Source organism: Coccinella septempunctata, chromosome 4 (genome assembly GCF_907165205.1).
Source record: "Coccinella septempunctata chromosome 4, icCocSept1.1, whole genome shotgun sequence".
NCBI classification, from domain to species: domain Eukaryota; kingdom Metazoa; phylum Arthropoda; class Insecta; order Coleoptera; family Coccinellidae; genus Coccinella; species Coccinella septempunctata.
The window spans coordinates 21,280,764-21,298,516 of record NC_058192.1 but is presented as its reverse complement, the minus strand read 5'-3'; the positions used below and the strand labels follow the sequence as shown (position 1 = coordinate 21,298,516).

Sequence of the window (17,753 nt, the reverse complement as noted above, 5' to 3'; positions counted from 1 at the left end):
ATCCCAGTTTATCTGCCTTTCATGTACATATTCATGTTCAGATAGACCAAACCTCGACTCAGCTAAAACAAGGCAAATAACAAAAATACCATTTGAAATTTTGTTATGGTAACATAAGCCATGTAATGAATTTTCCTTATAGACAAAATCGGAAAGGTACACATGCTATGTGTTCTTATCGGTGGAGTGTGGGGGACTGTATTCTCGAGAATCTCGAGCACAATATTCTTCGTTTTCGATTTCTCCTTTGATATGCGCCCTTATTCATCTCAGACTCCCGTGTAGTCGGTTCATGAATGTATGAATACTTGCATCCGTATCCATTTTGAAGAGCGTTTCATATGCAAAATGATGCAACCAGATATGTGAGCCTTCTGAAGAACTTTCAGTGTTCTCCTCATAATGCTCGTTCGGAAAGGAATCTCGTCTCAAATTCATCCTCATGCTAGAAGAACACAGTGGAAAATTTCTTAAGTTTCATAAATTATGGGCAGAAAATCGGGAATCTGTACTGAAGTACCTACATATTGTCGAACAGATATTCAAAGGCTGAAAATTTTAACGCGCTATAGGTTTCCTATTCCAGGAACGGGTAATTGGTCTATGGAATCATATTTGCAGAGAAGGTGACGTTTTTTTTCTGTTTTTTGTGTAATTGCATTCGACGCATTCAGAGCATAATTCGGATTCATCATACAAAAAATAAAGTCTTGAATTTTTATCACATCTCATAAACCATGTCCATCCATCTAATTTCCACATTAAAAATCATATCATATCATTTTCTTTTCTATGTAGAGTCCAACCTCTATTCCTTATCTTTTTCATTTTCGAGAATCGGGATCAGTCTATCGTGTAAAAGAAGTACCGCCTTTGAAACCTGTAGCAGCGGTCAAATTTATTGATGTCTATTTACATTTGGCGTCATCGGAATATAGAAACGGTAGTCAAATAATATTCGCAGAATAATTGAAACACAATTATCTACATTTTTTGTTCTTTATGAGGTAGTGAAATAAAACTCCTTCATTCGTCAAGCTAAGCAATACACTATCAAAATGAAATCTTCCCCCCACTAGAAATAATTCTGGTAAGATAAACGTAACAATCCTAATATACAGTTTAATTTAAGAACCCTTCGTATTTGGCAGCTGAATAGTGCTAAAACAGAAGGAAATGAAAAGAGGCCATTATTGACGAAAAGAAAGCTCAGATACTAATGAGGAATTCTTTTGTTTCAGATTTCAACATGAATGAGAGTACTTGTCTAGAATTGCACCCACACCGAAACAAAAGTAAGTACATATTAATTTTAGAAATCGTAATTTACATAATTCTTCCGCGTTGTTTTTCCATGCTTCTTCTTTCGAATCGCAATGAACATCTTCGCAGACTATTTTCTTGAAGAAATAAGCCTTTTATACTCTTAATTGATTGGAGTGTGATGCGATAATTATTGACGAAAATTTCTCTCATATAGGGTCTGGAATCAGAGTAAGTTTTAACTTTAAAGATAAAGCTTTGTCTTTCATTTCTCTTGAGATCCCCTGTTTTCGATCAAATAAAAGAAAACATTGAAGAAAACTGTCTATATCAGACTCTTCCTAGCTTCTAATTCATATCTTGTCGTCTTGAATGCCGAAAATTGATGAGTGAAAAATGAAAAATTCATATTTTTGAAAGCGTGATGTCCTATTCCTGAAATTCGAAATATAGGAATATATGTCATAATAAAAAGGAATTGTCAATACTTGTTTGCTTATTCTGAATAAGCATGAGGGTCCCATAATATTATTTTATTTTCATGAACAATTATTGGGAATGTATGTTTTGCTGAAATGTTACTTTTACACCATGAAAAATGAGTGCCTAATATAATAGTGAAAAAATTGATGTCGATGCTCAGAGTTCAATTTTCATGAAAATTACATATAATATCAATATCTAGAATCCTCTCATACAGAGTGTATTTCTCAAATAAGCCTGTCTGTAGAGTATTTGTTTCTGTGAAAATTTTTTGCTACCACTTTTGTTTGAACATTCCAATAGTGTGAATAGTTTTTTTCTGGAGCCTTACATATCAGTTGTTATTTATTCAAAAATATTTCTTCAAATATTTTTTTTTTCATACATATGTTTCAAATTATAATTTTAGTAATATGGCATTAGGTATTTTGCTGATTTCATCTTTGAAACGTGAAACGTAAAGATGACGAATGTATATTTTTGTTGGAATGATTCAGAGGTACTGGGGGTAATTACCCTTTTTTTCACACTATATACATATTGTCGCAATTGGTAGAAGGTAGAATACATCAACCCCCACCCCGCTTTTGCTCAAGCTCATCATCTTATAGATAGTTCGGGTCAGCACCCTAAAACTTGCCACTGTCTCCCAAACTCAGTCTCTGGATGCGAGGGGTTGGATTTTGATGAAGCCCCAGAAGGATAGCAGAAAACAAATTCATTTCCTTTTGAACTCAACATCAATCAATGTCAATAATATCAGACTGAACCAACTGAAAAAAAAACTATTAACAAGATATAAAAATATTTTCAATATCAATGGGCATGCAAAATAATTGATTGCTGAGTCAGTGGATGGCTGAAAAAATCCAGTAGAAAAGTTTGCAACAATGATTACTCCGAACTTCTTAAAATTCACCACCATAGTTGAGCCGCGCATTCGTTCAGCATTGGAGCTTTGTGTGATGCAACTTCCTTGAAACGAGATTACTTCGACTGATCCCTATACTTCTGAAATATTCTCATTGAATATCACCGAAGTGAGAACTTAATATTTCAATACTTCCCATAATGATGGTTTTCAGATCTCCGTAAAGTGAGATGTGGAGTTTTTTACGAATTGAGTCAGCCAGACGTGACAAAAACTCTCCAGGTCAAACTCAACATGGCTCCTAGAGATCGTGATAAGCTTCGTAAGCCACGTGAAAAGTTAATCCTATCCATTCCTCTTTTCAGTGTTGAGTTAAAAAGAATTTTTTCGAGGTAGTTTACTCTGTCGCATATCTATTCAAGAGAGCGAAAAACGAACGGAATAAAGATGAGAATATATACGGAATAAAGATGAGAAATTCTTGCTTCAGAACTAAATCGGTAAAGTTCAATGATCTCTCTCGGATCCTGTTCCTCACCTGATGAAGAACAGCAATCACCAAGCCACCATCAAGCACACCCGCCAATAGGGTAGAGGTGCTCAAGAGAACGCACTTAGTACAACTCTCGAATTTATAATGCTACGCTGTTATGCTTTAGGATTATAGAGTAGAAAGATAGGAAAAGCCCTCATATCTCTCTAGTAGTAAAAACCGAATACATTTTGGTCAGTGAAAACACACTCGACAATGAGATGACGCTGTATACGCACTGATGTCAATACAGAAAAACTTTTTAATAACATATTTAATAACAATAACTCGTTTGAATTATATTCCTTGTATTTACTTTCAATATCGACTTTGTTTCCTGAGCGACAAAACAGAAGTATGGTTTTGTTTTGTGACTAGGATGTTAGTTTTCATCTGGACATTGTTTGGAATCAATTGATATCAATAAACTACTCTATCAGATGTGATATATTTTTATTTGCAATTTATAAAAAATTTACAAAAATTAAAATTATGGACAATAAATAAAGCTTTGACTAGGACACAAAAGTATATGGTGATCTGCTATACGTCGAAGTTAATATTTCTGTGCAATAGGTTGTTTTGAAATAATAAACTTAGTTGAATTTGTATAATATACATATATCAGAAATTAATATGAACCAATATTCAATATACCATCAGGGCATACACATTTCAGTTCTTTACATATATGTAGGTATTATTTATAGAATTTTCAGAACCACACTAAAAACAAAACCTTACAGAGGAATACAAGACCAAGACGTGTATGTCAGTATAGTTTTTTGGTGCTTTTTTATGATTTCCTTGTGATATGGTCTCTTTATGACACAATATACAAATTGATTAATGAATGAACAAAACACTCACAACAGGTATCATAAAACTTTTAGTTTCCAAACAACAATTTGACAGTCACTCGGTTCCCAAATCGAAATCAATAAAATCTCTGCATTTCTGAATATGTTGTGAATCATTGAATGGACCTATGAAGGTCATAATTTCCCCTTGATAGGCCGTTCATGCGAAGGATGTTTTCTTCATACAACAATTTACGTGGATGAACAGTTCTCAATTGACCTGCAGTAAAATGTTTAATGCACATGGTGTTGTCAGTAGTGTTTGCTGAAGCCATTGTCTTAACGCCCTGAAAATTTTATCCACTTCGAAGCACTGAAAATTAGAATCAATGAATGACCGATTCACATGTTACGAGTTTTTACTTACGCTTCCATTTTCCTTAATCTCGGAAAATCCATTTTATTATTTGATCTACAGTTCTTCATCATTCAATAATTTTCGAACAATATTTTGGTGTTTTCACCAAGAAATAAGACAAAAAACTCAATAATCAGCAACTAGAATGAGCTAGATAAACAAAAAGCTGTACGAGAATCAAAACATTCAAAACCTGTTTGATCAAAATGGACATGTATAATCTTACAAAATTTCATATTTTTCTGCAAATGGCACTCAAATTACTATTTTAACCAGTCCTAGCGTCTTAAAAACACACTTGACATACAGATGGCGCTCACATCGCTTTAATCGTCTCGTTTCCTATCTATCTACTCTATAACCTTTGTATTCTATACTTAGCTTTACGTAATGTTAGTTCAGGCTTTTGACAACAATCTTGTATGCGATTTCTTTATTCGCAGCTGAATTCCATGAAATGTTTTTTCAAAAATTAGAATTTTTGCATACTTCCTTGATAGACAAACTTTGGCAAATGCACGAAACGTTCAAAATTTCGGATTTTTCATAAACCGAATAGATGGTCATCACAGAAGTGAAGGAACCAGTAATTGAAAGTTAAATGAGGTACAAAAAAACTCCTGCGTCGGTTGAAATCATGGGAAAGAAAGGTATTAGAACGTCTTCTCCTTTGTAATTCTATGCTGACGTCATTGGTTGATATTTGGTTACATAATAATTACCGATCTAACTCGTAAGTGCAGATTGTGCTTTATCAAATCGCGGAGTTTTGATGAATTCAAAAAGTTGGATAATTGACGACATTATTTTGGTTTTTTTTCGAATGCACTGACTTGTAAGTTATAACTTTACCAGCAATTTATATGTTAAAATTCAGTTCATTGACTAGTACTTAGCAGCCAATATTGTAGGTTCAGACAACCAATCATTATTTCTGTAGATGCTTCCAATATTTGTAAATATTTTTTCAATAATTTCAGTTTTTTGATTCGGTGATCTGAAAAAATTTATTGGAAATGAAAAACAACTTCATAGTGTAACGATACTTGATTGTTTTTGAAAATCAAGCCTCGTTTTAAATGTCCGTTCCCCTGAATTTTCCAGTTGAAGCAATGCAACACCGTCTGATGAAGATTTCAGTTTTAATATAGTTATTTTCATTTCAATTTATTTTTCAGAATCCTGATTAATGAATTCAAATTCCGTAAAATTGAAATTTCCATCAGTAATCCGCCGTGATAATCCAAAACAAAGAAAACGCGTCTTTCTGCATTCGGCGTTGTTTTTCTGTCCACAAAATCACATCGAATTTAGCATAAAAACAACGTGGATTGCTGATAACGATAGTTTCTTTTACCGATAAAGAGATAACCGCCACCGAGAATATTCCTTCTGGGGAGAATATTCGAGAATACCGAATTTTTGGATACAATCTTGATCACATGACATGTGGGAAAATTGATAAATAGGGCCGCACCACCAGACGAACGGTATTCCTTATTCACTGTTCGACAGTCATTCTTATTCTTGATTCAGATTCTTTATTCTTTATTGTGCGATTCATTATTCATTATTATTCGACAGTAGGTAGTTAGTACTTTTCTTGATTCATTATTCGACAATCATTCGTTTTCTAAATTATCCTACGATCTGTTTCTTTTTCTTTTCTCTAATTGGTGGTGTGACCGTACCGGAACAAACTGTAAGTCTTTTCTTGATACCGCATACTTCGTGATTCAAAGTTGCATTCTTTTATTTGTTTAATTCTGTGTTAATCCTTATTGTTAATCCCCCTGTGTAACGCAGACTCCTGTCGCCTGGTTCTCTGGTGAACCAAGACCAATCGACAGAAGTCTCGAAGTCGTTCCGCTGGTAATGCTTGGCGTGTACCCCAAGGTTGCCACGGAAAGACCACAGTAGCCTATCCCATCCTACCCCTGTCATGTTCCGTTTTCGTTTTCCCGTTTACCGCAGACTTCTGTCGCCTGGCTCTCTGTGAACCAAGACCAACCAACAGAAGTCTCGAAGTCGTTCCGCTAGTAATGCTTGGCGTGTACACCCAAGGTTGCCACGGAAAGACCACAGTAACTATCCCGTCCTACCCCTGTTGTGTTCCGTTTAGATTTCCCGTTTACCGCACACTTCTGTCGCCTGGCGCTCTGGTGACGGAATCCAATCGGCAGAGGTCTCGAAGTCTTTCTGCTGGTAATGCTTGGCGTGTACACCCAAGGTTGCCACGGAGAGACCACGATAAACTACCCCGTTATCCTGTAAATTGTTACATTGTGTTTCACCTGCATCAACCCCGTCGCGTTAATTGAATAGTTTCAATTCTGATTGTCCTGTACATTGAAAATCACTGAAAGTTCTCGGGATCAAACCCATCGCTAAATTAACCGATTACAGGGACTTGGATCTTTCTGAGACAACCGGTTACTGTAAATTTTGTGTAAACCCCGTACATCCCTCATTGTCTCAGAAGGAATCAAAGTGACCGCTATTGATTTCTTTCTTTCTTTAATACCTGATATTTTGACTGAATATAATTAATTTGAATATTGTTTCATTCATTAATTTCACTGTGTTGATCACCGTGACAGATTAATTATTGCATTTCTGTTTTCCTCATTTTGAATTGGGTCATCAGCTGTATATATTTCTTGACTTGGAAATAACTGTATGGTTCACTGTAGATTAAATTTATTGTAATAAATTCGGTTTCAAAGTACTTGTTATTGGTACCACCTTAGATAACTCCGCACTCTGTCTCCGACTAGTAGGTACCTGGGTGGGTTTGCTATTTCTCCCTACTGAAAGAATAGCTGGCGCTCGAGATTAAACCCTTGCTAACTAAACCCGTTACAATAGAAGAATCATCAATAGGAATTTCTCAATTACCAATGATCAGCAATTGCTTGGAAAATACCATTTCGGTTTAATCGCTCTGACAGCGTACACGCATTTTCATATTTGAACATGAGCGTTTTAACTTACTTTTATAACAGGTATGACTTCAAACATGTATTCAGTTCATGTGCTGGTGTTGATCGTGAAATCACTGGTTCCAATTTTCCAATTTGATGAGTTTTTGACGAAAGTCCTGTAACGTTGACAGGCTTCTCTGTTTGTAGCGCATAAAACACCATTAACAGTACGTTGAAAATATGTTGGGTTACGAACGTTGACTAAAAGCAAACGTAAATAGACACTCCTGGTTTCTGAATGGACTGTGTAATATTTAGGCATTTCTGAGGGAAACTAGAGCTCGTAATCAATCTGGCACAGTCGGTGTCAGTGTTGTAGCGGTTACTCTCTCTTCTCCGGAAAGCTTAAAAAAGTATGATATTCGGATCTTTCACGCTTCGTGATTTTAATTCATGTGTGAGTGCAATTCGCGGAATCACAAAATCGCTGAATATTTTATGCGTATAATATTCACAATCGGTGGTTAGAATTCATCTAAACAATGTGGAGCTCCCATATTCGAATCACCCTGGTGGAGGAAAATTAAATTCATACACTTCTGCCTCGTTATTAATACGAATATTCACGTGAAATATTGCGTGTTATAATGAAATTCCCGAAGTGTAGAGCGTAATATAATATTTTAAAGCAAAATTCTTCTCTATCTCTATCTCGAAGTTCATTTTATCCTAATAGTAATATCCTGATGTTGAAAATTATTCAATACAAGATGATCCTTCATATTTAACCAATAAAATAGGAAAAAGGGTAATATGTAGATTTTCAATGCAAGTAAAATGCAGTTCATGCTTTAAAAACAAATCTGTAATCATGTAGGCTATGGAATTTTGAATTCTATGTTTGAACATAATTCTTTTCTTGGATCACTTCATATCCATCCAAAATAAAATAATATGGACATCAATTGATTACATTAACCTACAGCCTAATTTTGTTTATGGAGAAACTTCTTCACAAAAAGTAAATAGTATATTCAAGAATAATTGGCCCAACGTGTGAAAAGCGTGTTTTTCATATATGTTAAACAATCCAAAAAATATGCGATTGGAAACATACCTGTTGAAAATTTCAATCAGAGCTCTCATTCATCATGAATCTTGAATGAATTAAGGTATTATATTTCTCTGAACCCTTAATTATGTGAAAATATTGTTTTATTTGAGCTATATGAATAACTCACAGTGAGAATCACAATTTGTTTTCCTAATTCTCTATAAATAATGATTAAAATCCATAACCCAAATGAAGAAACTGGATGACGTGTTTTCTACTAGGATGAGTTTCAGTGGGGTATTTAGTTATTATGTAATCATACATCGGAAAGACTTTCTATATTCCGAATGAGACAAAAAATAGGAAGAAATTTTTTTTTCTGATATTCGAAATTTTTCATTTAGATAAATTTGAAAAACCTTATTTTCCTACCTGACAGCTTTGTTTGCAAGCTTTATGAAAATAAAATGAATGCTTCAAAAAACTAATTGAATAAACCTTCTGATCGAGGTTAACAACTTCCATGTTATTTCTTCTTCAATTTTCAACTCAAAATTTCTTGTCAACATTCCATACATGATCAGATTAAGTCGAGATATTTATTTGAAACTACAAGTTTAATTAGCTATTTAGCACTGCCACTTGAATTTCTTAAGCACCGAAAAAAACTAAAGCAGGTCTTGGAAAGAGTAGCAAATTTCTGTAACAGGTTACAGAATTGACTTCTTAACAAAAGAATCTTATTTTCCAACAAAGATTCCGCGGTTATTTTGTGAATTGAAATTTTATTTTCATGAAAAAATTTTCGAACATGAAACTCGTAGTTTGTACAGTAGTGTAAACTGAATTATTTTCATTGTATTCAGCTGAATTCGGGTAATGCAGGTTTGAAACTCGTTATACGTTACCTATACTTCATTCACTTTTATTTTAGCAGTCCATGGAAATTTGACGCATTTCACTCTGTATAGTACGAAAATGTGGGGTTATGACGCTTGTCAAAACATTTTTGGGTTTTAAATCAACGCTATGTTGCCCGTTCTACGTAAAAGTTTCTGTTATTACGTATTTTATCACAATGTCGAATCTCTTCGGAAAATATGTGACGAACATTATTGAAGTTTATACAAACTGATTGAAGGCATACCAAATCCAGTTATTTGCATGGAAAATACAAGAGATCAGTATAATATCATAATATGTACTAGCTTAAGGGAATTAATGTTCGTTATCTTCTTTGGCTAAAGTTTGAATACGTTACATCAGTTGTAGATTTCAAAAATATTAACCCGAAGATGAAATGCAAGTGTTGCAGTGGTTGGAAATGGGTATCTCCCGAAGGAATTAACAGATAATTACAAGAATGTTAAATTCTTCAACAAAAATCATCTTGCATCAATATAAGTAAAAGGAATTAAAGGAAGTTTCAATCAAGATGAACTTCACCTTTGAACAAAAAGTTCACATGAATAAACAATTAGCAGGACAACTGGCGCGTATTTGTGGCTGTTCATCTTAATGCATTGATATAATAATAATAATTAGGTATTTATTGGTACCTTAAGACATTCACAATGTATAGGACAAGTCAAATGAAAAATAGAAAAATCAATTTTCGGGAATTTATTCTAGGATGACATTAATCGAAAATCCTGTAGTAGGTAAACTTTTCGCATTAATTTACTCAAACATAAAATTCTCATAAACAAAAACAAAAATTCTCAAATGCCACCACATTTTTGGGTCTCCCAATAGAAATAGAAGGAAATTCTTTGTCATCCTCTTCATTCACAATCTTTCTGATTGTGGAAATATTCAGCTGAAATATAAGTCGTTTCAGATTCAGATGAAACATTATATAAATTCTTTTACATTATATGTTCGCTGACGTCTGACGTATTGTGGATTGTAGAATATCAGGGTTACCTACTATTTGAATGAGCGGACCTGAATTCTAAATAGCACTTCCTGAAACCTCGTCTCTTTTTTTGAAATCACTTTCGGCATTTTCGTAATAATAATTGATATAAGTTGTGGCAACGGCTTTATGACATTAACGACATTCCATGGGTGCCAACCTTACTCCGTTCTAGTTTCAAAAACTTGGGAAAATTATTTCATGGCCAACCGACTGCTAAAATAAATGTGAATGCAGTATATGTATTTATACTGGATCTTTATAAAAAATTGTAATATCGCAGTGGGCGTCGAAATATTTTCATTTTGCAGATTAAAATAAAATTTTTGCGGTTCAAGTTAGAATTGAGCATAATTACATTGTCTGTCAATTTCGAAATACCATGATATTTAATTATTTGTTTATATGTAGGCGCAACGAATGATTTATAAAGCTCTTTATACAGGGTGTAAATGAATAGTGACGAAAAAACTTAAGATATGTTTTCGTGTCAAAATATTGCGTGAGGCTTTCATATATTTTTTTTGAGAAGCCACTGCTTATAGGTACAGCTCCCTGGAAAGCAATTTTTGATTTATTTCTTTTAAACCAGGAAACTCACAGAACTGAAATTGAGCGGGTATTCTATGGGCGACAAAATTGGATCAAAAACATTTTGGTTGTGTTCCCCTATAATTGCAAGGGGTGGAAAAGAAGAAACCACACTCAAAATTGAAAAATTTTTTGCTTATTCATATTATACCATGAAAAAATTAATTTGGATACCTTGATTCCTTTTGAGCAAATAAAGTCTTCTGTAATTTCTTGCTAAAAGTAACATTTTCGAGGAAAAAAATATCAACTGGTGCTTGAGTCATAGAGGATGGAATAATCTTCGACATCAAATTCACCTAGTTGGCGGATATCATGGTGATATTGTAAGGGGCACGAAAAAATTTTTTTTCTGGTTGCATTCTCGCTCTCCGTCCCATAGAATGTCTATTCAGTTTTATTCCTATCAGTTTTTGGTTTTTGAGGAAAAAAACAAAAATTGATTCTCAGATGCCATCTTTAGGTGGCTGTTTCTGAGGCTATTCAAAAAAAATATATGGTGTATGAAAGACCCACATTATTTATTTTTTTTTTTGCAACTACTCATTTACACCCTTTATAAATCTTATCCTTCATATTTCTAGCAGTATTCGGTTAGGCCATAATAGTTTTTACATGAGCTATCTTATAGCTTATAGCAGCCATAAAGACCGCTGCAAATTTCGAATTAATGAATCATTTCTGGAGGTCCTACTTTCAACTGCTCCCTTCAAATTCTTGATTTGAGGAAACAGGTAGAAAATTTAAAATAGTTGATAATTCGATGTGAAAAATCATATTATTTTTTGAAATATCTATTCCAATGTGCATACATCCTTTTTCGTCGCAATGAATTCCCCCATTTCTGTCCGAAAATAAGACTAGGTAATTGACATAAAAACCTATTCCGAATGCTTTGACAGTCTCAGGTGTGTCATTCATATTCGTGCAGATGTATTCAACACTACACAATACGATGCCCCTAAACCCTAATAGGCTACAACATAACGAGTAGGTAGTCGTTATTCGTGAATTTGAAGTTTGTGCATTGTCAACAAACAAATTTACATCTGATTCGTGCTTTGAATAAGCGTTGCATACTCTAGAACCGAAATGCTCCACCCTTCGTAATTATTGATACAATTGATTTATCCATAATCCTTTATGGACTCGTGAATTGTGGTTCGAAAAAGGAGGCGTTTTAATGATTGTGTCATTTCTGTAATTTCATGTTCCAGAGCTTTATCACTTCAAATTTTTCAATAAGAAATCAAAATCTAGTGACAATAAATTGTCGTAATATCTGGAAGCAGTCAGAAGTTCCGGAAAAATTTGTGGTTTAATGCCTGTTTGCACCAATTTATTTGAGGGAAGCTTACTTATTTCTCTGATTTCTAAAGTAGTTACCATACCAATCGAAGAAATAAGTGTGCCTTAAATAAGTCAGGGCAAACAAGCATTAGTATGTACAACTGAAAAAAAAGATAAGGTTTTAATGAAAAAACAAAGATATGCCCCTCCAGGCAAAAATGAAATACCTTGCTAGTTCGGGAAATAAGGTAAAAATACACAACTCAAACATTGAAGTGTATATTCGTGGTAAAACTTTTTCAGCATGGCTGTAAACATCTTGTGGAGAGGCTTTTGCTTGCATATTACATATGTACACACACACAGACAAAATGTGGTTCTCACAACACTTAATGGCAAAAAATTACAAGTTATTTCTTGTATGTGCATGATACTAAATAGTTATCATTTTTTGTATATTTTTTATATTCTCGTCTTGAAGGAATTCCAGTTTATTTCCATTTTTCCGGTATTTATTTTTAGTTTGCTTGAATTATTGTTAGCATTTATAAATTTTGTTTTAATGGTTGTGTGATACTGTCATTATTAATATGTGAGTATTTTGTTGGGCTGAGATGCCTGTTTGTATTCCTATGTTCAATAAATAAAAATAAAATATTTTTTCTGTGGTCAGTCTGATGTGCGGTAATGGGCTATTGTAACTCATCATCAATTGTGGATTTATTGTTACGAGTTTTAATGCGTTTAATGCCATTGAACTTGAACAATTAGTGGATTGGTTAAACGAATATTTAACTCAATAAGAAGTTGCTAACTGTCTCCACTATCGTACTAGTGCTTCATATAATCATGGGGGTAAAAGAGCAAGAACTACATCCATCGCAAAAGATCGGCCAATACGGTTAACTGCAAAACTGCATTGGAAATCCCTTCTTTCCAGCATCCTGAGGTGATACCTCATTTCGGCAAACTACTGGTATAGGATAGTTTCTTATCAAACAATCCGGAATACGTTGCATAGCTCGATTTCAGGGCTAGAAGCGGTTTTTACGAAATCGTTAGGCACGCATAGGTGAAGATCCTGCCTCTTCACGGACGAGTGCATATTTGGTCTGTATGCGTATGATGGGCGAATGTTGGTGTGGCTAGAACGGGGTCAACGATATAATAAACATTTTATGAATCCTACAACTCTTTTCGGTAGTGGCTCAGAGAGCGTTTGGGGAGGCATTTGTTTTAGTGGGCGCACAGATCTTACTGTTCTCATTAACGCAACCATGACAACGGTTAGGTATCGTGAATTAATTGTAGATCCTATTAGTGTTAAATGCATGGCACCGAATGAATTTGCCTGTTGCCTCTCCAGACCGAAATTGTATTGAACATGTCTAGTCTGCAATATCACAGCGATTACACCACTCACCTGAGCCGCTTCTGCTTCTTGTTATGTCTTCTGACATAACAACAGCTCGCCAATGCTTTGACGAACTTTTGGCAGAACATTATTCAAACTTTCATTGTTAACTCCATTGACACAATGCTGAATTGAGTAATCGGAGCAACATGAAGAGCTAGAGAACGCCCTAGAATATATTTATTTTTGATTGCAAGGTTTTTGTAAGTAACAAAAGAAATATTTTTTGAGATTGCACCAGGAGAATCTTTATTTTGTCCATTTTTCTACTGTGTTGTAGCTCTAGAGCCATCTTGCTTACTGCTGCCATTTCACGCAGATCAACCGTGGACACATAACTTAATACATAAATAGGTACATATGCGAAATCGATGTTTTATTTTCCTGTATAATATTATTGAGTCTTGAATGGGTTTAATACTCATAATAATAACCAGTTCGCAAATTATCTACTCCTACTCCAATTTTTCAGTCTATGCATAATAAAATTATGATTAGTTGAGGTATCTTTATCTTGAATTCATGTCATGCCATTTATATTTCTAGTAGGTATCTAAGTTTGATAGGGTTCAATTATTTTCAGGTAATTGTCCAACTGTTTTTGATGAATGGTTATGTTGGCCTTCATCCCCTCCTGGAAAAATAAGTTTTCAAAGTTGTCCCCAGAAACCAGGCCTCATAACGTCAGGTGAGAAAAATATTTAGATACCTACCTTTTTCTATCATTCAGCTTATATTATTATTGTAGGTAGTAAATGTACTGAACCTATTAATCAATAATTAATGATCGTGAAGAATTATAAAATTTCAACTCCAATTATTAATCTTTTCACTCAATGGCATGAACCAGAAGAATTTGTGTGAAAATTTTCCACTGCGAAATTTTTATGGGGGGTAAATTTTCATTCCGAATACTGTTCGAATCCTAGCGAAAGTTCGACAATTTTCCAAGGCCCTGTGCACCGTTTCATAAAATAATGATTAAATTCTTTATGTTAAGTGAAATTTGTTGTCGTGCGCTGAGGGATACTATATACCCGAGTTTTAAATATGTGGCTTATATTTCAAACTTACTTTGTAGTATTTTTGTTACAGAATATGCCTATAAATACTGTCAACTCAATGGGAGTTGGGAGGCTAATCATAAAATCAACAATTCCACAGCAGGATATACAAACTACACCAAATGTTTCTTCCCCGGAACGCTCTACCTTTTTCAAATGTGCGACAAAATAGGACGTGAAAAATGTAAGAGTGTAAGTTCATTTTTCAATGGCTTCAATATTCGAATAATTATGTTATATATCGATATTCATCAAATGATGAAAAAGAGTAAATAATAAATTATACAGAGTGTTTTAAAAGCTCTATGACAAACATTGACAGAGGGTAGCTGTGCTTATTCTGAACATTTTTCTTTCCTATGAGTATATATCCGATTCGTTTTTGTTTACAAGGATACAAGATGCCGTTACTCGGCGGATCAGATTTGGCTCGTTTCGTATTTGGTTTGCTGCATCTGGAATTCTATCAAGTAATTGTTGATGAGATAGGATTTCAACATGACAAACGAGCTGCTTCTTATGTCCCCATAAATAAAAATCTAAGGGATTTAGATCAGGCGAACGAGGTGGCCATTATATTGGTCCTCCTTGACCAATCCATTTATTCAGTTAACTGACTACTTGTCTTTGTGTCTTTGGCAGTGCACCATCGTGTTGATACCACATATTTCAAACAATGTTGAGCTCTAAGTCATTAATGAAGTCAAAAAGGTTGTGCCCCAAAAAATTTTTATACAAATCTGCATTCAAACGATCATCTATAACATGTGCTGACATCAAATCATTTTAGAAAATCCCACCCCAAACGTTCACACTGAAACGTTGCTGAAATCGTCTTTGTCTAATGCTACCTATATATGGATTCTGCAGTGCCCATACATGTTCATTATGGTTATTTTTGATACCATCCTTAGTGAAACAAGTGTCAAATGAATAATTTAAAAACCGATTTTTTCTGTCGGCCTACGTAATCGAAACATGAAAAAAAAAATTTTCAAATGCTTGTAACTCCTAAACGAAAACGAATCGGACCTATGTTCATAGGAAAAAATGTTCAAAAGAAGCACAGCTACCTTCTTTGTTTGTCACAGAGCTTGTAGAACACCCTGTATAGTAATAGCATTGTGTATAACTCGCTATTCTATATAATACATGGGGAAAGTATAGAATGCCTTGGACTTTTTGGCAATATATGAATTATTATTCATTTTATACATTGTCTAGTATTCTATAGAATATCGAATGTGCAGTCGATTTCTTTATGTGTGTAAAAGACCAAATGAGCAGTGAAAGGGTAGACGAGAGCGCAGCAAATAGTTAGAAAACAATGTGCTACAATCGTACATATCCTGAAATTTGCTGAAATGCATTTTATTCTGATGCTGATTTTCTTATTATTGTATTATATATTTTTTTCACCATTTTCCTCCACTCAATTAAGTTTCCACTTTCTCGCACTAGAAAAAATCACTTTCCGCCAACCCTGACTGTTAACTGAGTAATAGGGAATACTCCTTCTGACGAAAATGATGTATTTTTTATGAAATATCTTCGAAACGTTTTCGTTTCTATTGCACAAGCTGGCAACATCGTTGATAATAAAGGACAACGAATACACCATCTTGATGAGATGGACAAAGATGGATGTGTATGAAGTCTGCGACGAACGAGGAAGGTCGTACAGTTTTATGGGATTTTTATGGCCTGTTGCTGTTGAGGCTTGCCAGTGAGTACTCGCCTTATGTTGGCTATAAATCAACAGCTGGCTTTTTTGAACAAAACAAACCATTGTTCTTTTTATTTTCTAGTAGGCGCTGTTACCAAATCGTAAACTAGAAACGAAGCTATTTAAATCTTAAAACCTTATATTTGAAGAAAGATTTTGAATAGTTTCCGCGGTGCATTTGAAACATTTTGAATGAAACTCATAATTATTCAGTTCAAACTTGCATATTCTTTGATAACCCAAATTGAGGAGAATTCCCCATTCCTGCTTCAGTGCTGGAAAGTGATATTTTCTAAACTGGAATAAGTGTTCAGGAAAGTGGGTAAAAACGCACAGGAGACGTAAAAAACATTTTGTGTGCCAATAGTTATCACACATTAGTCTCGGAGATTTCAGCTTGTAGAGAAGTTCACATTAAGGCCTTGTTTACATTACGATCCGCCTGTACATTCATGGAATCGTATCATGTCAAAATACGATTTATGTATCATTATAAGTATAAAACTGATTAGTAAACGGAGAAAAATTTATATATTGAACTGAATAATAGGTACTTAATTTGCTATCAAAACATACAAATGTTTCGATTTAAGTTCTAGTTATTGAAATAATAGTGTAAATTTTCTCATATTTTTTACAGATAACACAAGTGACCAGATACCTCGAAATGGTCGGCCTAACCATATCTCTCACATCTCTAATTATATCGTTAATAATTTTTCATCAGTTTAGGTAAGCAAGTAATCTGTTGATGTTGAATTGAGGTAAACTGAAGTAATAGTGAAACTATACAAGCTTTTCGCTATCAGAATTGCTTCTGCAGGTGAGTGAAAATAATATATTACCCAATTCATTAGTACATACACACACCTGAAGTTATTGTGATAGCGAAATACACATACCTAATTTACCTTTGAATAGCATATTATCAGCCTAAAACATGTTGTGTATTTACAATAATAATAATCCTCTTCCATTTATTATTTCTGTTCATTAAATACAGTTCAGTTTAGATCTGAATCATTTTTGCCTCTCGATTTTTTTGTTTCTGTTTGTATGATATCTACAATTTCAATCAAGTGAATACTCTTTCTGGGTTTCTAAGTCTTGTTGGTATTCTGCTACTTTCAAAATGAATGAAAAATTAATGAATTATTAATTTTCATCAATTATCAGCAATATGGATTCGAAATTTTCAATGCTTCTTCTGAACTTTACGAAAAAAATTAACGCATAAATTTATCAGATGATTTGTATTTCAGGATACTCAGGAACAACAGGACAAAAATTCATAAAAATCTATTCATCTCAACATTACTACACATAATGACAAGATTAGTTTTGTATATAGATCAAATGGCTGGTGATAATATTCAGAAAACAGTAAGTATCTTCATCTCAGAGC

At 34.0% G+C, this 17,753-nt stretch overlaps 1 protein-coding gene across 2 annotated transcripts in view; it reads left to right on the top strand.

The window, feature by feature from the left end:
• Positions 1 to 17,753, top strand: part of LOC123312238 (PDF receptor) — a 95,183-nt gene that overhangs the window by 49,816 nt on the left and 27,614 nt on the right. For both annotated transcript variants that reach the window (XM_044896564.1, XM_044896565.1), the window contains exons 3-7: positions 1,242 to 1,295; positions 14,142 to 14,246; positions 14,654 to 14,814; positions 16,989 to 17,080; positions 17,611 to 17,731. In XM_044896564.1, coding sequence (XP_044752499.1) covers positions 1,250 to 1,295; positions 14,142 to 14,246; positions 14,654 to 14,814; positions 16,989 to 17,080; positions 17,611 to 17,731 — 525 coding nt within the window. In that variant the 5' untranslated portion in view covers positions 1,242 to 1,249. The remainder of the gene's footprint in view (positions 1 to 1,241; positions 1,296 to 14,141; positions 14,247 to 14,653; positions 14,815 to 16,988; positions 17,081 to 17,610; positions 17,732 to 17,753) is intronic.